Consider the following 21,330-nt stretch of genomic DNA (forward strand, 5'->3'; position numbering starts at 1 on the left):
TGTTTTTGAAAGGACAACAATCACATTAAATCAGTAAATGATTGCCTTTCTTGCTGTTATATCTTTGAATCAGACTGAGGTGAGGTTGGAATAAACAAGCTATAAATAAGAAGCACAGCCATGGCTTATATTATACCACTGCACAAGGACGACTCCATACCTGCTTTGATAGTAATGTATTTAAGGCTACTGTTCAATAACATCATGGTATGACAACTGTAATGCTGTCAATTGTGTAGCTATCATCTTTTTTAGTTCAGGTACTTTTTTTTTTTTAGAGAGAACAAAATGGCAGCCAGTTAGTGATAGAAGGCAGTGTAAAACAGCAAATGGAAAAGACAAGCTTCAAATTCAAGATTCAAGTCAAATACATGGCAAACCAGAAAAAAGGCCCATAAGTTCAGCCACAGTTTGTACTGAAACGTTTTTGCAATAGCCATGTCTGAATGTATGGGATTCTGTTCTTATTCATCTTTATTTTTAGTGAAAACTTCAGGAATGAAACAAACTTTTAGAGTGTTTTATTAAACCATTGTAGGAAATTGTATGTAGATAAAAGAACATGCTGGATATCGAGGACTGCATCAGTGTTGAGATGTTGCAGGATGGCAAGTATGAAGATAGGAATCCTAAATCTAATTAAAAAGTTGCCTGCAATAAACGGGATTTTAGCACCGACTAAATGAAATACATTTCACTCCTGAAAACTAAGTTCATTTAAAGGAGAACTCATATCCACATTCCTTTTCAACAAAAAAAAAAAAAACACAAGGACCTTCTCACAGCTTTTTTTTTTTTTTTTTTTTGGCTAATCAGAGGTTAATGTTTACTACTCTTGCATATAACTCCACATGCAACAAAGGTAAACAATGTCTTTCCAGTGTGAGGCTATTTAACTCTCTCATAATGAAAGATTCGTAGTTTCTTATGTTCCAAACAAATCCAGACAGTCATGATGTAATGAAGAACTAAGCAGACTTCATGAGGTTTATAGCAGATGCCTTACTTGTAGCCAATGTATATACTGAGATGTATTCTATTGCTTGATGACTAATTATACATACATTATGCAAGGTCTACATAGGCCCCAACAGTCACACAGCCCAGTTTTCTTACAGCAGAATTGAACTGTTTTAATGCCACACATGCAGCCTTCGCATATTTCATTGTTCACAAAGAACTTGTCTCATTTGTCCAAAGATGTAATCAGCTTCCTTCCCTCCTGAAACACTGTGAACATGCCTTTTAGGGGCAGTAAACATTGACATAATATGACACTGCTACCTGTGGTACTACAGGTTTAGTACCATAAGGACAGAGCAGGATAGTTCATCAGTTCTTTGTGGCTATACTGTTTGGGTGGAAACAGTCTACTGAGATGAAGAAGACGATACCTGCCACTGACGGAATATTGCAAAGACCCTTTTAGACTTATCACGAGGACCCTGCAATAAAAGAAAGAAAAATGGGAGATAGTGTTAATATGAAAGATAGGAAGCAGAGCCCAATGCAACAGAAAATACACAGAGGTGCTGAACAGTGCTTCTGAATAAATCTAAATGCACATGCTCAAAATATGTATTCTGTTTACAATATATTTTTTAAGTTAGGAAGATACAATGTGGTGGTTTATGTCTGATGAATCTTTGTTAAATATATATATGTCAAATATATTCCCTTACCTGTGCTGGACTGCTTCCCACTATATCAGAGTTTTTCGTCATGGGCAAAAGGAGGTCAAGTGCCGCCTTCCAGCCCTGCTGATGAAGTCCCGAACCTCCATCCAAAACGGGAATCGCACCTGGATCCCCATTCTCCTTTGCCACAGAGATCCACGGACACCAGTCTCTGTGCTGACCAAGGGGGTCAAAAGCATTCTTGTGTAGTAGCCCATCCTGAATTAGGGATTTAGAAGAAATCAACAAAAAAACAAACAAACTGTAATTTAAAAATATTAAAATAAAGTATCACAAAACACTCTTTCAAATTTAAAAGATACATCTTAAGCTAGTGCTACAATTGACTCAAAATCATTTTCCCCCTGCTCTGCTATGTTTTGGTTACAAAACTTAGTAAGCATAAGTAATAAATTTTGATTGGTTAGAAGGACAAGCCTAACCCCCCCAAAAAACATTTTGAAGCAAATATATCTGCACTCTTGGCAGTGTTTATAGCACATTCACAGCAGGATAACTTTTGGGGCATATTTCTTATTAAAAAAACTATAGGAAAATATTACATATTATATTTCTAACTAGGATTAGGATGTCAGTCATACTGTCTTGTCTTCATTTAAAATACTTTGTTTTGTGCTTATAAAAGCAGATCTTATACATATATTGCAGGGGTATGAACTGGAATTGCGATTGTAATGATTATTCTCTCACAGTCTCTTACAATTATTTATATTATTCTCAAAACACTGCCTTAATGACGAGGCAGATCTTTATCTCTAGCTATTACATAACCTTTTGTATATTCAACCCTGTGCCATAATAAAAGTACATACAACAAGGAATGAAATCAGCAGTAATGTTAGTTCTTACAGAGCCACCCCCTGATGAGAGGCACAGACGTTTAGGAAGGAGTTGCAGGCCAGCAATGCCATCAGACCCAGAGTTTTCTCCTTGCCCCCTACTGCGAGTTGCAGGCCTCTTGCCCCTTGTCAAGGGACTCGGCAGGTCTTCACTGGGGCTTGGCGAGTCTCTGCTTCTGGCTCGCAAGGCAACAGGGGAGTAGGTACAATCACCCTGTAATACACCACAACATGATGAAAAAGAAGCCTGCCACAGTTAAAAGATTTAATTTGCCATCACTTTACATGGTGTGAAGTAGTTTTAAATAAAATTACTACCTACACACTGTTTAAGCCTTGCATTCTTAGCTGGTTAACCTTCATTTGCGTAAAACTTGCCTGGTCAGTGCGGGTGGAGTCCTGGCTCCTTAGCTTCATGCGACATGGAGTTGTAGCAGGGGTGGGGGAGGGAGACAAAGAATGGTCTCCCTGGCCTTCGTGTGTGACTGCTGAGGCAGAACCTGTTGATTGAGCAGACTGTCCCACAATGTTTGGCAAGCTTTCTCCTTCTCCACCCATTCCGTCCATCTGGTGGAAGTTCCACAAACCCACTTTGCGCATACAGTAGGAGCAGGTGAGGATGGGCAGGTTCATTGCATGCAGGGTTGGGCTAAAACAGATACATTTAAAGTTTATTGTGATCAGGTGGTATGTTGTGCCATGTTTCTTTCAGCTTATAACTTGATTCCCTTATTATTTCACTGTGTTATCATCCATGCAGGTATTACATTGCTGAGAATACATCTGACACTGGAAATACTTCTCTGTGCATGCTTAAGCTAGCCTGTTTTACGTGCATACAAGATGGTATTCGGAGATTCATCTCACCTTGCCTCCCAGCCACACAGAGAAACAATGCATGCAGCCACCTGGACAGCCAAAGGATCAGACCATGGAACACCTCCCCTTGTTTTTTGTTCTTCCTCTATCAGCTGCAGTAAAACACTGATAACATCCTCGGTCAAAGACTGCAACGAAATGTTGAAAATGATTAAATGTGAAAAGAAAGTCCTGTTTTCTGACACCTGAATAAATCTGAACATTTTACAACAATGAATCTAACAAACTGTTTCAGAATGTCCCAGAGGTTCTAGGCCATTTCTTTAATATGAACAACATTTATAATGTTTCAAGGGGCATATTTATGTCACTCTGTAAAAAAGGCAGAGCTTCTTCTCCTCCCTCACCATAGATTTCAGCTGTTCTGGCTTCATGGCAGGCAGCTGCTGTGAAAGGAGACAGGTGCTCTGAAAGCGCTCTAAAAAAGAACTGAGAAGTGCTGATGGTTCACAGGCAGGAACCAGCCAAAAGCGTTCTGAAATAAAAGGGAACGTTAATATGAAAATCACGTCGATATTGATAACTCAGGCTTAATTCAGCTGAAAAAACAAAGCCACACTAAAGCTCATTTGTTCTGTGCATGCTACAATTACTGCTTACCTGGACAAGGAAAGTCAGGCCATGGACAAAACTTCTCATGCTGTGTCTGAAGCTGCCGGGATAACTCTGCAATGCGGGATTCATCTGTTTAAAAGAAGAGAGGTGCTTGACCCAAAATTGTTGGCAGAGTGGCAATTTCAGCTTGACTTTGCCAAAATAAAAGTTTGCCCTGGATCTGACACCATCTTTTTCTGTTGCTTACATTTTTCAAAGTCTAACGTGGGCTGCAGTGATGCACAAAGAAAAGCCTGGCAGCTGGAGCACTTGAGCATATCACAGCCAACGTTGATCCAGCCATATCTGGCACACATCAGAGGGGACAGTGAGCGGGGTTTCCCTGCCCATTTCAAACAGTGCTCTGCTAAGGAAAACTTAAGCCAGACACAAAATTTGTACAGTCACATTCAATATTATGCTAAATGAAGATCATACATATATTTTATCATATGTGAAAAACATAAAATCAACATCCATGGCTGTCTTTTTTATGGCTCACATGATTGTGTACTATAAAACAATTTCTAAACGTTGGGTAAAAGGTAAAGGATATAGAATAGGATTCCACTCTTAAGAAAAAAGCTTCTTTGTTAGTTGCCTCACAAGGCGCTTGACTGTTGCTCTTTACATTCAAATCACCTTGTCCACTGAAATAAACAACAACAACAACAAAAAAACACATTTTAGTTTCCATACGCTCGATAATATGTTAAATGATAAACATCCTAACACGAATGTGCTATATACAATGGAGATATTTCTATTTTTTCGAATAAGGATTTTAAGGGAACAGACTACAAATTAAAAACAGCTACAATTATACAAAACTTCACCTGAGTGTGTGTGTTACAACACATAAAAACGAAGAGAACCTAAAAGAAAAATTCGTGGAGTAACCGTCAAACCCCCAGCCCACCATATCTGTAACAGTTAACTGTGTAACAGGTGCGATTACACAGTAGCAAGACAAGCTTATCCGATGGAGAACAGAAGAATACCAAACACAGTAGAGTACAAACACCTTGGCCTACATCCAACCAAATCTGTGGAGACTTGTTCTTCTTCAAATTACACTGAGTGAGGGAAGGCAGCTACAATAACGTTAGCAAGGCTACCAAGCTAAGTAGCTCACCACACAGGCTAACGTTCATTGTTTCCCTTCAATCAAACATTGTTAAAAAATTGCACCTGTTGGATCCGATATCTGATGACACTCCCTCATTAAGAATTTCACGAACTTTCTCCGGAGAAGCCACAGAAGACTTGTGTTGATTAGAGTTGCCGAGGCGATCTCCACGACTGCCGCCGACAGTCGCCATGATCGGCTCTGATGTCCCCCGGAAAATAAACCCCGAATCCAAACGTTCCGCTTTGAAGACCCCCGTCTAAAAGACTCCCGCTGTTCTGAGCTCATTTTTCTTCATCAGTAACATAATACTCAAAACTCAAGTAGAAGTATTGTATACATGCTCTAGAATTTATTTAAACTACAATTACTCCACTGCAAAACAATGAAACGAACGTAACATAATTTTAATCATTACTGAATATGATGCTGTTGCGTACAGAAATGTGCAAATGTAGTCCGAGTTATCTGACAGATTTTCAAAGGAAAAAAATGCGGCAACGAGATTTTGTAGTAGTAAATTAAGAAATAAGTACGAGGATTTGTGTCACTATAGGTGGAGATTTTAGCCAATGCATGTAATGACACGTGGTTAATTCCTATAATACTAAGTGATCATAATTTATAGTTTCTCTTATTTGTCTATATCTGGAAAAAATTACTTGTAAGTAAACCTGTCATATAAATGCATTAAATATTTGCAAACAGAATTATAAAATTGACAATGCATCACGAAGGGAGATGACATTTAGAGAAACTAAGAATGTAAGATTATTTAAGAAATAATAAGATTTTGTGATTTTTTTCACAAAACTAATCACGGCTAGTCAATGAGAGGACCTCAGCAAGTAATTTTCTAATTCTTGCAAGGAACCATGAACCTTCTGCTTAACCACAGACACATGAATCATATCCAGACCTCACATGTCCCTGAACCAAACGGACAGAAAAAAAATTGTTTTGAAAACCAGTGCGTTCAGCCCCGCCCATCTCAGATGACGCCTCGTCCTAAGAACAAGCCCTCTGATTGGCCAATGCTTTACGGCCGGGGGGCGTAAAGTGTGTGAATGGTTTTAAAGTGACTGATGTGTGAAATGATGTATAATGTTTTATTAGCACTTTAGCAGATGTTGCTTTTATTTGACGTGATATTTTTTCGATCTGGATTGTAACGAGGAAACCATGTCGGGCGCTGAAGGTCCTCGCAGTCCAGACCAGCTGAATAAATTCGAGAAACTGACAAGCAGGCCGCAGAACGGCGAGACGTTAGCAGGTCGGTCAACAACATTAGCATGGCATGCTAACGACACGGTTTAAGTTAACGCTGGAACATTTTGCCAGTCAAATTGACCATGTGTCAGCTGTTCTGCACCTGTTACCCTGTTTGTTAGAAGTTAACTAAACATTTCATTATTGGCGACTTCTTAAAGTATTGTGATTCAGCTAGCAACATTCAGTAATTCTGCTTGTTTATCTTGTAGCCATCGTATCCGAGCTAGTATGTGTTTTTTATGTGCTTTACCTTTGTAAAAACCTACCTGACCCCACACCGCCATCGGTGAAAACGGACCTGCAAACTGTAAGACTGTGATGCTTTTAGATTTTTTTTTAGGCATTGTGCGTATCAGAGAAATGTTGCAGTTTCTTAATTCGATGGCTGAAATACCTTTAAGTAACAAACTCGCCCATGAACAGACATGAGCTGGCCAGCTACATTATCAGTGATGGAAGTGTTTCTGTTATGGGCATGAAGTATGTATAATGATTTTGTGCAGAACCAAGTAGTCATTTATGACGTGAAGGAGCTGGTCCATCATGTTATATAGTGAAAGAGGTGACAAGGTCAGTCACACCTGAGGCATTTACACATTCTGATTAATATAGACATACTGCAGCACCACAGAAATATTGCTCTTAATTTTTTACAGACATGCATAAAAGCTTCACCTATTAGTAGATTATGCATACATTTTCTCTTGACACTTCACTGACGCACTCATTAGCCATAATTTGTTGGAAAGTGTATTGACCTCTAATAAATACCAACACAAATATAAGCACCAGTTCAGTAAAATTCCACCAACTCTTGTTGTGAGATGTTTTTAAAATATGTATTTTTTAAAAGCTTGTCAGAAATAAATAGTAGTTATAGATTCTAGAGATTGTCGGACATGACCTAAAAGATCACCCTTTATCTCACAGTGTGTTTTCTTACTACCATTGCTCAGTTTCTAGCAATATTAAAAGCGTTTTGGGCATTCAGGTCAGAAGTACATGCATTATTCATTTTAAGCATTCAGCATTTATAGGAGCTCTTAGAAGTGTGTCAGGAAACTGTGGTCTGCTGTGATTTTGAACTATTTGAATAGTCAAATGGGCCAAAAGTTTTTGGACAATAATGTAAAACATTACAGTCAAAGTGACAATTGTGTTGTTACTGGCATTAGATTTGTATCAGAGTGGATGAGTTATCTTGGCAGCTCTCCTACATTTCTCTGCTAGGTTCACAACCCCCTCTTTAGTTGCTGTGCTTTCCAATCCATCACAAATTCTGATTATTAATATTACATTGGATGGCTGAAACACCAGAGCTGAGTTGTACTTAGGCCTCAGTACTATTCTTAGTACATTAACCTGAGGCACATTATTAGACTTGATCAATCCGTAAATGTATAAATTTCCTTTTGAATCAAGATGTTCTAAATGAGAAGAATTATGGAGTTGTCTCAATTAACTACTGCATTGTATGAGCAGAACTCTTTCCGTCCCTGCATCAGAATTTTTATTTATTTCTTTGGATTACAATACATAGGCAGTATACAATGATGAGGACACATGTATTGCCAAATAGTACAAATTGGGTAAAAACACAATGCTAATAGCAATACTGTTATACAGAACTGCATTTGTCATTACGGCCATGCATAATAAAGCTATTGATCCACAGATAGCAAAGATACACACGTCTAGTCCTAACTACATGTTTGAACATCTTATCTTTTAATTAGATACATCTAAACAATGATTTTGCATTGTTGTTCATGACTTTGTATATTCTCATATTGTCAATTGTTTCCGATTAGATATGTAAAACACAGACATATTTTGTAATTTCACTTAGTTCTGTTTGGTAGCTTGTTTTTGTCTGGCATCTGCAAACAGTTGATCTAGTTGGTTGAATTTTAATACCTTTTTTTGGTCTTCCTGCTCTCATCTTATGAAATGTTTTCCTTCCTCAACAGGTCATCGTACTCCACCTGCGCGCAGTGGTCATCGCTGTGTTGCTGATAACACTAATCTGTATGTTTTTGGAGGATACAACCCTGACTATGATGAGTCAGGAGGCTCAGAAAATGAAGATTATCCACTATTCAGGGAGCTGTGGAGGTACCATTTTGCTACAGGCTGCTGGCAGCAGATTCGAACAGAGGGCTACATGCCCACAGAGCTGGCATCTATGTCAGGTAAAATGTTGTATAAGTACATGGTAGTTTTGAACATTTTAATACTTGTTAGTAGTCAAGCATGTGGAGTTTATTAGTATTTTATTAAAAAAAAAAGAAATTCTGCCTTCTGCTTAAAATTATGTTGCTGTTCAGCTGTTTTGCACGGCAACAACCTCCTGGTTTTCGGAGGCACCGGGATCCCGTTTGGTGAAAATAATGGCAACGATGTTCATGTTTGTAACGTAAAGTACAAGCGATGGTCACTGCTCAACTGCCGTGGAAAGAAACCCAACAGAATCTATGGACAGGTAGTCTCAGTCTGTTAAAATATGAATATAAATATTTAAAATATACAAAATTTTAAATTCTGATTTAACAGAGCTGTCAAGTACTAGGTTGTAACCTTTCCCCCTTCAGGCAATGGTCATTATAAATGGCTTTCTGTACGTGTTTGGAGGGACTACGGGTTACATTTATAGCACAGATCTGCACAGGCTGGACCTGACAACCAGGGAGTGGATCCACCTCAAGCCCAACAACCCTCCTGATGACCTGCCCGAGGAACGGTATGGTTTTTTGTCTCACGAATGTGCTGCAGGCCAAGCTAGTGATCTTATGAGTGCCGTAAAAAAATCCTTGGTGTTTGTGTCTCATAGGTACAGACATGAAATAGCACATGATGGACAGAGGATATACATCCTAGGAGGAGGAACTTCCTGGACATCTTATCCTCTTGACAAGGTATCACTGTACGCTCCAAGAGTAACACTATAAAACAAATGTTAAGGTATCACCAAATTGTGTGCTATCTATATTCAGTTTTGGAGCATTCTCATTTATTGTAAAGTCATAACAACAACTACCTGATGCACTAGGCAGAGTGTGGAGCAGAGCAGGGAGAGAGAGGGTTAGGCAGAGCAGAGGGAATTGATTTTTGAGTCTGTGGCTATATATCAATGTATTTCACTTAATATAATAAGTTAATATATTTGTTTCTGTACTCATGCCAAATTAATGTTAATTCTTAATTATTAGCCAGACTAAGACTCATGCTAAATACAGTATCTGTGTCTTTTCTTTTAATAGATTCATGCATACAATCTGGAAACCAATTCCTGGGAGGAGATTACAACTAAACCTCATGACAAAATAGGTCGGTGTCATTATATCATGCACAATTACTTACTAAGCTTGTTTTTTGTTTAGTTTTTTCCCTTCAAGCACTTAGTTTTAAATGTTTGTGTTTTTAACAGGGTATCCAGCTCCCAGGAGATGCCATAGCTGTGTGCAAATACGTAATGGTGAGAATTCTTATGCTGAAACAAAGCCTGCTGCACAGCCAACATCACTGATTAAAAATATTGCTTAACATTGTTCTTATTGGCCTTACAGTTGAATAATTTCTGCTGATGTTTTTGTCACCCCTTATTTTAATGTATTTTTTGTTTTCTGTAGATGTATTTATCTGTGGGGGCTACAATGGGGAATTGATATTAGCTGATCTGTGGAAAATCAACCTGCAGACTTTCCAGTGGAATAAATTACCAGCAATGATGCCTGAGCCAGCCTACTTCCACTGTGCTGCTGTCACCCCGGTTAGAATTACACTAACCCTTTTTTGCCACTCCTTTTACTTGCTGATGCACAGTTTAAAATATGCAAGTTACAATTTTTAATAACACACTGTCTTTCACCCCATCTCCAGGCTGGCTGCATGTACATCCATGGTGGTGTGGTGAACATTCATGAGAACAAGAGAACTGGCTCTCTGTTTAAGATCTGGCTGGCAGTGCCCAGCCTGCTAGAGCTATGCTGGGAGAAACTCCTCAAAGCTTTTCCCCACCTGACCTCTCTCCCTACCATGCAGCTGCTTAACCTGGGCCTCACACAAGAACTAATTGAACGCTTGAAATAGGCAACACTATGAAGGATGGAAAGACAAATGGATGGGATGACATTTGCAGGGCTAAACGGGGACAGAAATAGGTCTGAGAAAGCACTGAATTGAACTCAAGGGCAGATTTGTTGGAAAACGCTCTCTTACTCTCCCTTCCCTGCGTAACGTAGCCCTGCCTTAAAACCAAAAACAATGGGATGCCTTTTTTGTTGTTTTTGTTCTTATTTTTTGCAGCTACAGTGATGAAGAAGAAAATAAATGCGGAATGTTTTATGGATTTTACCCCCCTGATGCCATTGTTCCTTACATGATGCCTTTGTGTCAAGCTAAGTATGAATTCCTCGCTTCTTATCATCCAAACTGTGACAGCTTGAAATGCCTATTTTGCCAAGTCAAATTCTCAAAGACTGTCCTCTCACAATTTTAAATATACCTTCTCTAGTACTTTTAAAAAGTATTTCTAAAGGAGGGATGCATGCATATTATTTTAAGAAACTAAATCGGTTGTTCTGGGTATTCTAATCACTATTGCTGTTTGCACACTTTGTCTTGCATTTTTGTAGGCATTAATTATTTTTAAAAGATCCTGTAGAGGTGACCCCAGTAATGGTTTCAGTTTAAAGTCATGGACAGTGTTTTTGCACATTTTAGCCAATTAATACGACTATTGTATGTAATTACCATTACTGCAAACATTTTTAAAATGTTTTGTGTGTCTCCAGGCAGCCTTTTATTTCAGTTGGAATTAAGAAAATGCTTGTTGCTTCCAGAAACCTGCTTGAGTTTAGTAGTCCCTAACCTTGATTTTTTTTTTTTTTTTCCCATGTCTGTTTTTTATTGTTGAAGTTGCATCATCCTTACATGGCTAAATGAAAGCAGATGTGAGGGGACTGCCAATCTTAAATCCCAAGTATTGTTTTTATACAAAATGAATGATGCCTGGAGGTTAGAAAAACATTTTAAAATCTATCTCTTAAAAATTGCCCATTTCTTATATATAATTTGTTGTAAATAAGCTAAAACCTGCAGAAACATTATATGATCTTTATTGGTGAGTAAGAAGAAGTTACATGCTAGTTTTGTCCGTCTGAGCCCTTTTATTGCCTGGATTTTCCATTATACATTATGTTACACACTCGTCTTGAAGATGAAGGTGGTTATGCTCACGAGGTTGCTTGCGGCTGTCATTTGTAAACCAAACCATGCAACACATCACTGTGAATTTGGTGCTCTTTAAAAAGATTATTTAAAATGATTTTATTTGAATAAAGACATAATTTTGTTCAGACAGGTACTTCTCTCTCTGTTGATGACATTATCTGCTTTAGTAGCAGGCTTATACAAACATTTATACTGCAGTGCCTTTTTCAAACTTTTAATGAGGTTGAAATTTCACATGTAGGCAGTATAAGATATTTGCATGGTTAGACGGACAAGGTTTATAGCTAATTCTTTTTAGATTAAGCGACTATTTTAACCAAGTAACAATCAGTAATTACACATTTTGTCAACATGTTAGTGGCCAAATTTGTCATTTTGTCTGACCATCGAGTTTAATCTGTTCCTACAACTGAGCAGAGAAGATGCAGCTAATTGAGTCTTATAGGTATCATTCCTAATAGCACTTATATATGTTCATATGTGTATTTTAACTGATGCCAAATACTGTAGCACCTTGAAGAGAGCATTATTATAAGGAATCAGTGGTAGTTTGGTGAATGAATCAGCCTGCACTCCTTTACGATACCCCTCTATTTTTGTTCCACATTACAAAGTGCTTGGTGCATGTTATGTTACTTGCGTTTTATATAAAATTTTTACTTTGGGTCAAAGTTTCGAAGAAAATGAAAATGTTGTATAGTGCCCTTGTGCGAATGTTGTGTTGCAGTTGTCAATAAAAGTGTTATATAAATAGCTTTCTGACCCCATCCCCCCCAATTTCCCTTGTTTGACTAATAATCAGCATGACTTAAAGCAAAATTAGTTGTCTACTTTTTAACCAATTTGCATGAATTGCTATGCTAATGTGAGAATGCACACTAGATCATAAAAGAAACATGCATGTCATTTGTCTGAGCCTACTAAATGTGCCAAAGGCATAAAGCATATGAAGCCATTAACCTAAACAGGAGTTACATTTAAGTTAAATGCTCAGTAATGCTCTTAAAAAAAAATAAAACTGCATGTTTTTACTAGTAAAAATATGTTAGTATAAGTGGTGAAACACTGGTTGAAAGAAGTGTTTTGTTTAGACATTTTATAAATTGATGCATTTATTACGTCCATTGTAAATGACATATTACAATGGTTCTGAACTAAAAGACAGCACACATTTGCAATTATTTGGAAGTGCAAAAAAATAACAAAGGAAGTTGTGGGTTTTTAATAACAACCAGAACTGGGCAAATATTCAAGCACACAAAACACCATCCAGTGTCTTTTTTTTTTCATTTACAACTCTGGTTTGATGTTTGAAATTTAATACAATTCTTTATCCATTTTGTATCACTGAACCAACACCACCTGAAGATGAAGAATTTGTGCATTTGTATAATGGCAAACATTTTTCTGAGCTTCCATATTGTTCTTGACAAGAAGGTCAACACGCGTATGGAGAAGGAGCAAAGAAGTAAAGTGCCAAAAGGATGAGGTAAACCACCACTAGAGCAGTGCCTGAAGAAAAAAAAGCAAAGTCCAGTTTCATTTACTGTAGATCTACAATCCATTTTTTTTACAAATTCCTGTTGATACTTTCATGTGATCAGAACATAACTTACCCTGAAAGTAGTCACATTTTCCATCCATGAATATGTAGTTAACCAGGATAACGCTTAAGATACTGGCCCAGAGATGGATATCACTGAACACAAGCACAAATCCAACATCCTGGGGAAACAAAAGTCTCAAGCCAATGAATAAACGGTAACACACACAAAATAAAAATCATCTTCAACTTTAACTCACAAAGAATAGATCAAAAAGGATCAGCAGTGGAATCTGAATCATGCAAACTTGCACAGCAATGCAACTTCCCACCTCAAGGCTGCAGAAGAAAAGAAATTCAAGAACATCACAAACTTTATAGAATGGCTGTGTTTGTCCTGAGTATGTGTGAGTAGGAAAAACTTTGACATAATTAATTTTCAAATTAGTAAGACACACTATTATTTTGTCTGGATTATTTTGTTCTTGTCATTTGGCAAAACTGGTTAACAGTTTACCTTACCGGCCTTTAAGTTTAAGGTGGCTTGGTTCGAAAACTTTAAGTGAAGAGACAGCACAGTATACTTATACCTCAGGCTTATGTTGTTTTGCAGGGCAAACTGGATCCCATTGACAATCTCAGGAAGCTCTGGCACCATGGCCATCACTGTGACACCTATGAAGTACTGAAAGAAAGCAGGATGAGCCTCAGTGGGGTGGGGGAAAGAAAAAAAAACAGTTCCAGGTGCCTGTATTATACAAGTGATTCTTTGCAGGTTTTTAATCATATTCTCCAGTAGTCCAAGTATTTAGCAATGGAATGTAAAATAAATAAAGCACTTATAATACCTGGGAGATGGAGTAGTTGGTCAGCATTGGCTCAATGTTGGTCGTGCTGAGGTCAGCACAGCAGGCCATGAGCACTGTGGCGACAATCAGCACTGCAAGAGCCCTCCATCGGGACCAGTGGAGCACATGATGACCTGCCAATAGCATACACACTGAATAGTGTTTAGGACTACCCTAGCCTAGAGGAATGACATTACAGTGAGCTGCATGTCTGTGTAGATTGTGAAATGACAATAAAGCTTCTTGAATAAAAGTGAATCTTAAATTTTCCACAAACATCCAATCAGAAAAAGTCTACACGTGTTCCCATATTAAGGTTGTTCACTGTTATGTTCTTTCAGGGTTAAACAAGCTGGTGCTAAGCAGTGCCACCAATTGACCTCAGCAAGGCACTGGCAGAAACTGGTACTCCTTTATCCATACTGACCATGTGCATGGCCTCCGTGCTCGTCGCTGATTTGGATGTCATAGATGTGCGAGTGGGTTTTTAGTGTGAAGATGAGGCCAATCACATATGCAGCCGGCAGCAGCACAGAAACCGTGTACACTAGCGGCCTGCAATTAGCAAAACATTATAAGTCTATACACAATTGAGTGCTTTGGAAAAGGGCTGCAACTTAAAAAAACAAAATATGTGTGTAGCGCTAAAACTTACTGAATATGAGACGGAATCAAATGTGGGTCAGTTTGACTCTATTGAGAAGTGGCAAAAAAAAAATGGTAATGAAAAAATCATACAAGCTACAATGAGTTTTTAATATTATCTCAAAGAACTTTGTGACAACAGAAATAAATAGATAGAAAATTCAAAGTTCAGCAAAAAAATGCAATCTACTTGGTAGGGGCATCCCCCGTCACTTTCAAGTGTCAATACTGAAACTGGAGCAAAAAAAGTGTACTCGTGTTTAAAGCTGCCTTCTTGATTGAGCTGATGTATAACAACGTGCTCTGCAAGGATAAAAAAGAAAAGCTGGAAGTTACAGAAAAGTTAGAAGAAGCTGCTCACCAAGTCGTAGTGACACCCCTTGCAGGTCAGAGGTACAGTGCTGTTGCCTGAGACATTGCTGCAGTTTTCACACACCAAATTACCAAAGGTCTTGGAGAAAAGAGTTGGGGCAAACACACCTAGGGACAGTATTACAGCATGTACTGTAGGTCAGGAGTTTTTTTTTCCAACCTGAGGAATGAACTTTTAAAAGTGAGTTATACTGTATGTGCAGGTACCAAACATACCTCCTATGGATATAAAGAGTAAAGCCGAGCTCACTCCAGCTGAACGACTGTTAAACTGCTGCTCACTGTGTTTGATTCCTCCGATGATCATACAGACACCCTGTGCAGGCGGCAAAGACACACGTGCCTAAACATCCGTCTACAAATGTTATGACTTAAATCTCAGTGAAAAAAATTGAAAAAAGTTACAAAATAAAACCAAGATATTCAGAGAGACCAAACACTCACAGGTATGAACAGTATACACCCAAGCAAGGTTCCAGTGAGCGCAGCTTTGACAACCTCTTCATAACATTTGCTGGCAGTACGGCGTCCCTGCAGCAGTGCTGTGACGTAGAACGTCAGCTCTGTGATGGAGCCAAAAGTCGCATTCACCACCGCTCCCAATGCAAAGTTACTCTGTGCGGAAATGCTGTGGGAGGATACACAAATACCAATGTCTCCTTAAGCTACATGTGCTCTGAGAGTCACTACTTTTTAAACCCCAAACAGCCTCCTGATCAAGTTTTTTTAGAAAGTTCAATATTACATCTGTATGCAACGTTTGTCAGATATGTATGTTTACATACAGAAACATGTTCATACCACATACTCTCCCATCTTCTTTGAGCTGTGTTTTTAAATCTAGTTCTCGGTTTCATTTTTATAAAGTTAATGGTGCCAAAAGCTCCTTATTGTTGGAAAGTGTCAAAAGATGCCCTGTGGAACCTTTGGACCATCATTGATAATAAACTTTACATTATTTTAGTTTATTTGTGTGTTTTCTTGACCACACAATCCAGTTTCCAGTTTATTGTGCAAATCCATCAACTAAACAATACACAAAAAAATTCAATATATAGTGCATCAGAAATCATCAGAAAAATGGCACCTCTCAGTCCCACCAAAGATAAAATGAAAACACACTCTACCTGGCTATTCCCATGCCAATATAGTAGGACAGGGGGATGATGGAAGTGATGGCTGTGGCAAACTTTGTCTCAGCGCTGAAGTAGTGGTGTTCGACATCAGTATAGCCAATAACAAGCGTAACCAACACCATGAGAAGCAGGTCTGCAGGGAACAAAGACTTAAGGAAAAGAAACAGATTGGCAGACGACACACCAGTACTTAATAAAATATCTTCAGCTTTTACCGTGTGCCAGGTGTTTTCATGTCTCTGGATGGTAAACGACAGTCCAATATTTTAAACTGCAAATCACATGCATTTTATGTTATACAACACAAAAAGGATACTGAGACCAAAAATGTTGACGCCTTGGACGGTGTATTTGTAGTAAAACACATTAAATGCTTGATAGCAGCATAAGACGACTCTGGTCTTACATCCAGATGTCTGAGAAAGAGGACAGAAAAAAAAGTCGCCCAAAGTAACAAAATGAGGAAGAGCCACTATGTGTTTTTCTATGTTTACACCGTTTTCTGGTTCAACCTCACCCTCTGCCAGGGTGCATGAAGATAGGAATTCAATCTGAAAAAGGTAAAAAGTCCAGCAACATTGAGTGGAAACAACAACTTTATTGCTAGGCCTGGCTTTTCTAGTCCCAGTTGCTTTATTGCTAGAAAATGCTTGACAATAAAGGACATGCATTCACCCTGTCTGAGTAGATCAGGAAAGAGCTCTAAAAAGTTGGTACCTTTTTAAACCAGCTTTGTTGCTGAGGCTTTATACTTCTTTATACTCTTACAACTGCTGAAGTTTTTAGCCTCTCTTAAATCCTTGTCTTCCAATTCCAAGGACTAAGGTCTTTGTAAACCGTTTAGCAAAAAATGTCATAGGAGATACACAGATACAGTCATCTGAAACACGCTACCGTCTGATTCACGTGAACAAGTGGTGCTCTTTGGTTACATGTTACCTTAGATGATAAGGAGCAATTAGAACTATTAAGTCCAAAAAACCTTGTGTTTGGTGTTTTGGCAAGTACAGAAAATTCACACACTCTCACTGCCACTGACAATTTAGAAATTGGCCCTGTACCTGATCCACTCTGTAGACGTGGATGTCTTCTGGTGCCATGAGGAGGATTGTGCTCAGTGTGCGAGCGTTCATCTTGGCTACAGGAATGGTGAAGACCAGCAGCCAGGAGACAACACAGACGAGGGAGTGGACCACAGCCAGAACAGGGTAACCCAGTAACAGCCAAATATAAGTACTGAAGCGACACTGCAAAGGACAGAACGATTAAAGTAATTCACTTTTAAACGTTAACTCTACTGAACTTTGCTTTGCACTGTGTGATTGAGGTCATTCGGATTTTCCCACCCAGTGCTTTGACTTTTTTTTAGCTGGCAGTTCTGGGACGGGGATCTCAACAGTGATTGGGGAAGACACCAGAAGGGGTGCACAGTTTTTGTTGTCTTCAGTGTCCCCCACTTCAGGAATGACCTCACATTTAGGCGGCTTCACAAGATCGTGAGCCTGAAAAATAATATCAAGGGTTTTCTGAATGAAGGTGGTTTGCTTGTGATTCTTGATTACAATTACCCTGTAATGGCAATCGGATGGGTTTATTTGTCATGTTAGCATCTAAGTCACAAGGTAATGTGGAGCTAAGTATTGTGTAAATGCAAAGATACATGAATTGAAAACATACAATGCTGCATATCGTATTACCTTTTCTACTAATTTTCCAAATGGCCAGATAAAGTACAATGCCATCTTCCAGCAAAGTTTGCCTGACAACAGCAAACCACAAAAAGACATTATGTTCCAAATTTAGGGGAAATCTCGCTCTCAGCTATTAACAAAATACATACCATAAGGGGCACCGCAGATTGTTAGAAACATAACAGGACATATGAGGAAGTAGATTAAAGATATCCACCATCCAAATAAACATACGTAAACTATGTTCCCAAAGTTTACCACTGAGCCTGAAAGAAAGGACATATACAAAATTAGTTATTGAATTCCCACATGTTTGTTGGCGTGAGTTTGCCAGTACTTTTGAACTGAACAAAAATGTGAAAAGAGAAGAAAAAAAACCTTTTTGAGGCTTAACAAGGCTGAGATCAGAGTGCAGCTCTTTGACCATGTCTGATTGGTCTTCGAGAGGTTTCTCTGTTACATTGCCTTTCCACTTTTTGAAGCCGAACTGGGGAAAAAATAAGTGTATTCTTGAATTACATACAGATCCCCCATACACACAGTGTTAAAAGAACATAATATGAATGACTGCGGAACACATGCAAATCTAGAAAGCAGTGGCAACATCCTGTGATTTTCAACATCCTGTGACATGTATGGTTTTCACAGCGACTTGGTTATGGCTCACCTTGTAGTTGTTGGCTTCCTTGTGTGCCTCCACCTCATTCTCAGCTCTGACTGTGGCCTTCGTGGTGCCTTCGTGCCAACCGTCGTCTCCATACCTCGATGAAGTAGACCAGGCTGAGGTAGCATGTCCTCCTGTGAGGAAAACAACTATCACAAAACTCTCCACAACACAACAGTTCATCAACAGTACATCTCCAATGTCCGTGTGTCCAGATCTTCACAAAAACATTTAGCCCCAAAACTTATTAGTTCCAGTTTTGTGACTGCCCTTGCTTTAATAGTTTTAGTTATGGTATCAACTTTTGTCTCATTCACCTCTGTGGACGGTGAGGAAACATTTTGGTGCATTGTGGCAGAAGTGGCATGCAGAAGCATCTGGGGAGGGCATCTCCACTGTGCCCATCTCTGGATGCTGGGGACCAGTACAGAGCCGATCAGTGTGGCACGGTCGACATGGAAACAGGTGATGCTGATCAGGATCACCATAATTCCCTGAATAAAATAATATGATGGGAGGCAAAGTTATGGATTTAACAAAAGCAATAATATTATTATTGTGTTAGGCAGCACTTGGACATATCTGCCAGTTCAGCTGGGAGAAAATTGGAGATGATGAATTGAAGGATCTGCACACAAAGTCCGCCCACTGAAGAGACTTACATACAGGTGGTGCCGTCTGACTATATTATCAATGCATGATAACTCACCCCAAAACAGAAGGTGCTATGCTTCAAAATTAAAAACACAATGCTCGTTTTACTATATGTAGCCCGCATACTTAAAAAAAATACTTATACATGAGACTTGCACATTAGAAAATAAGGAATATGTATAATAATGTTAATAATGTATGTATGTAACTTCACAGAAAACTAATGCTTACACAGAAAAGGATGCCAGAATCCTTCCAGTTTGTTATGAGCTCGCTGTGAGAAAAAATAAAAACTGCATTATAAGTGCAAAGCTGTGATCCTAACAAGGCAACTGCCCTTAAAGAACAGAAAACAGCTCACAGCTCTCATTTCAGACATAATCCCAACCTGTCCCTGTGTGTCAAACAGAAAGCCGTACAGGAATTAGCTTTTTCTGGAATCAACTTATGTCTCACTCACCTCTGGGGACAGTGAGAAAACATTTGGGTGCTTGGTGGCAGAAGTGGTGTGCAGCGTCGGGGGAAGACGTCTCCACGATGCCTATCTCTGGAATATGGGGGCCAACACAGAGCCGGTCAGAGTGCGACAGTCGCCGTGGATATTGGTGGTGGTGATGTTCAGGATCAGTGCAATTTTCTGAAGACGGAGAAGTCACGGAGAACGGAGTTATGGATTTTAAAAAGGCATATAATGTTAAATGTGAAATATGGCTGTGGAGCTTAACTTGCATCCAGGACCAACTGCCTCCACCTACCCCATGGAAAAGTGTGACCAACAAAAACCCCCTCAGAGTCACACATGACCCCTGTCCCCCCAGTCTGTCAACTCCTGTGTACCAGGACTTATCATATATCAATACATGGAAACAAATAGTGATAAGAAAACTTTTGCTTGACTATGCTAAGCTTTGAATCATATGTTTATGATGTTGATCAAAATAAACCAACTGTTCTGCTTCACACGGTCACTCATCACCTCCTAATAAAAAAAATGCAACCTAAATTACTGCTTTTAATGTAGCAACAAGTACATTCTGGATGAAAATGAAAAGTTTTAACTTGTAAATCCACATGTCCACATGGCACAGGTTTTCTGATTTCCCCTGCTGCACAACCATGCAACATTCTCACTAAATTATTAAGGATTGCTCATTGCATTGCTCATGCAAAACCTGCAGCAGTGACAATAAGAGTTGTGATCAAGCAATCACCATTAAAGCCTAAAGAACTCTGACTTACAGGAAGTCACTTTAGTGTTTGCACAGGTGACCTTGATGAGCATATACAAAACCGACAAAGAAATAAACTGGAAAACACACTTAAAAGCAGATATTTACCCAATGAGTAGATAAACTCGAGGTGCGAGTGGGTTCACAGGTGGTTAAAAACACAAAAGACAAACCCAAGGTGCGATTTGGGGAATGGAGGCCACTGGGGGCGGAGGGCTCCGGTAGAAGCCGAGTGTTTAGGGCTCACCTGCTGATTCTGCCACGGATCTTCTCCGCAGGTTCTCCACATCCCCTGACATCAGTAAAGACCTTTTCTGCGACATTGTGTCTGTTTACTCCCCAGGTGTTGCGCCTGTATCACCTGTGCGTCGAGGGGTCAGCCCCACTATAAGCTCAGCGTGGACTCACTGCCTGTTCATCACTGCAGACCGGCACCCTACAGCCAGAGAGGGGCGAGGGGGCGGGGCGGGGCGGGGCGGGGGTGTAGTAAAAAAAAAAAAAAAGGGGGGGGGGGGGGGGGGGAATGCAACATTTTGAACATTTTTAAATCCAACCCTATTTAGCCTCATTTTATAGCAAACCTCCTGATCACTTTTTGTTTATTATTTTCTTTCTACCCATTTTTCACTGATACGGTGCGGTCGCATTTTACCTTTTAAAACCACAATATTGCAGTTTTGTACTGGGGCGATCCTACAGTTTGTGGGGGCAAAGAAGCCCACTGAAACCCTTGATAGCAAGGAGATGCCTCACTTGGGTAGGTTCTAATTAGAAATATTGTTTTTGTTGTTGCTGTAGAATCTGGCATCTTCTTTATTGTTAGTAGGCAACCACCAAATCATTGTCCTTGTCCTAAAATTGTTAAATACCTTTAAAAATTATAAAAAAACATTCAGCATTTAACTA

At 39.2% G+C, this 21,330-nt stretch overlaps 3 protein-coding genes across 3 annotated transcripts; 1 reads left to right on the forward strand and 2 right to left on the reverse strand.

The window, feature by feature from the left end:
• Positions 1-499: 499 nt before the first annotated feature.
• Positions 500-5,356, reverse strand: zc3hc1 (zinc finger, C3HC-type containing 1). Its single transcript, XM_067489613.1, has 10 exons — positions 5,201-5,356; positions 4,566-4,659; positions 4,218-4,368; positions 4,016-4,099; positions 3,763-3,890; positions 3,404-3,543; positions 2,915-3,185; positions 2,547-2,750; positions 1,683-1,895; positions 500-1,445 (listed from the first exon to the last, which is right to left on the reverse strand). The coding sequence occupies exons 1-10, from the start codon at positions 5,329-5,331 to the stop codon at positions 1,371-1,373; spliced, it is 1,491 nt and encodes a 496-aa protein (XP_067345714.1). The 5' UTR covers positions 5,332-5,356; the 3' UTR covers positions 500-1,370.
• An 807-nt stretch (positions 5,357-6,163) lies between these two features.
• klhdc10 (kelch domain containing 10) lies at positions 6,164-11,769 on the forward strand. The gene is made up of 9 exons (XM_067489611.1): positions 6,164-6,411; positions 8,381-8,602; positions 8,738-8,892; positions 9,002-9,150; positions 9,241-9,325; positions 9,671-9,737; positions 9,838-9,885; positions 10,040-10,179; positions 10,290-11,769. The coding sequence occupies exons 1-9, from the start codon at positions 6,321-6,323 to the stop codon at positions 10,497-10,499; spliced, it is 1,167 nt and encodes a 388-aa protein (XP_067345712.1). The 5' UTR covers positions 6,164-6,320; the 3' UTR covers positions 10,500-11,769.
• Positions 11,770-12,551: 782 nt separating this feature from the next.
• On the reverse strand, positions 12,552-20,747 carry cax1 (cation/H+ exchanger protein 1). Its single transcript, XM_067489610.1, has 20 exons — positions 20,672-20,747; positions 19,656-19,832; positions 18,545-18,675; positions 18,256-18,364; positions 18,027-18,143; positions 17,884-17,945; positions 17,533-17,688; positions 17,248-17,433; positions 16,503-16,602; positions 16,178-16,319; positions 15,495-15,678; positions 15,267-15,366; positions 15,040-15,158; positions 14,689-14,726; positions 14,461-14,588; positions 14,034-14,167; positions 13,776-13,870; positions 13,446-13,524; positions 13,259-13,367; positions 12,552-13,154 (listed from the first exon to the last, which is right to left on the reverse strand). The coding sequence occupies exons 1-20, from the start codon at positions 20,745-20,747 to the stop codon at positions 13,081-13,083; spliced, it is 2,316 nt and encodes a 771-aa protein (XP_067345711.1). The 3' UTR covers positions 12,552-13,080.
• Between the last annotated feature and the right edge of the window lie 583 nt (positions 20,748-21,330).

The sequence above is a fragment of the Channa argus genome, chromosome 21 (assembly GCF_033026475.1).
Source record: "Channa argus isolate prfri chromosome 21, Channa argus male v1.0, whole genome shotgun sequence".
Lineage (NCBI taxonomy): Eukaryota > Metazoa > Chordata > Actinopteri > Anabantiformes > Channidae > Channa > Channa argus.

Excerpts from the sequence above, each read along its gene's own strand:
- zc3hc1 (XM_067489613.1), bottom strand. The coding sequence starts at position 5,331 with ATGGCGACTGTCGGCGGCAGTCGTGGAGATCGCCTCGGCAACTCTAAT. Across the intron at positions 3,186-3,403 it reads CTGTGTGGCTGGGAGGCAAG|CCCAACCCTGCATGCAATGA; the intron begins GTGAGATGAATC and ends TATCTGTTTTAG. Across the intron at positions 1,896-2,546 it reads TCTCATCAGGGGGTGGCTCT|GATGGGCTACTACACAAGAA; the intron begins GTAAGAACTAAC and ends TCCCTAATTCAG.
- klhdc10 (XM_067489611.1), top strand. The coding sequence starts at position 6,321 with ATGTCGGGCGCTGAAGGTCCTCGCAGTCCAGACCAGCTGAATAAATTC. Across the intron at positions 9,886-10,039 it reads CTGTGTGCAAATACGTAATG|ATGTATTTATCTGTGGGGGC; the intron begins GTGAGAATTCTT and ends TGTTTTCTGTAG. Across the intron at positions 10,180-10,289 it reads ACTGTGCTGCTGTCACCCCG|GCTGGCTGCATGTACATCCA; the intron begins GTTAGAATTACA and ends CCCCATCTCCAG.
- cax1 (XM_067489610.1), bottom strand. The coding sequence starts at position 20,747 with ATGTCGCAGAAAAGGTCTTTACTGATGTCAGGGGATGTGGAGAACCTG. Across the intron at positions 14,168-14,460 it reads GCACGGAGGCCATGCACATG|GTCATCATGTGCTCCACTGG; the intron begins GTCAGTATGGAT and ends TGCTATTGGCAG. Across the intron at positions 13,871-14,033 it reads CCAACTACTCCATCTCCCAG|TACTTCATAGGTGTCACAGT; the intron begins GTATTATAAGTG and ends GCTTTCTTTCAG.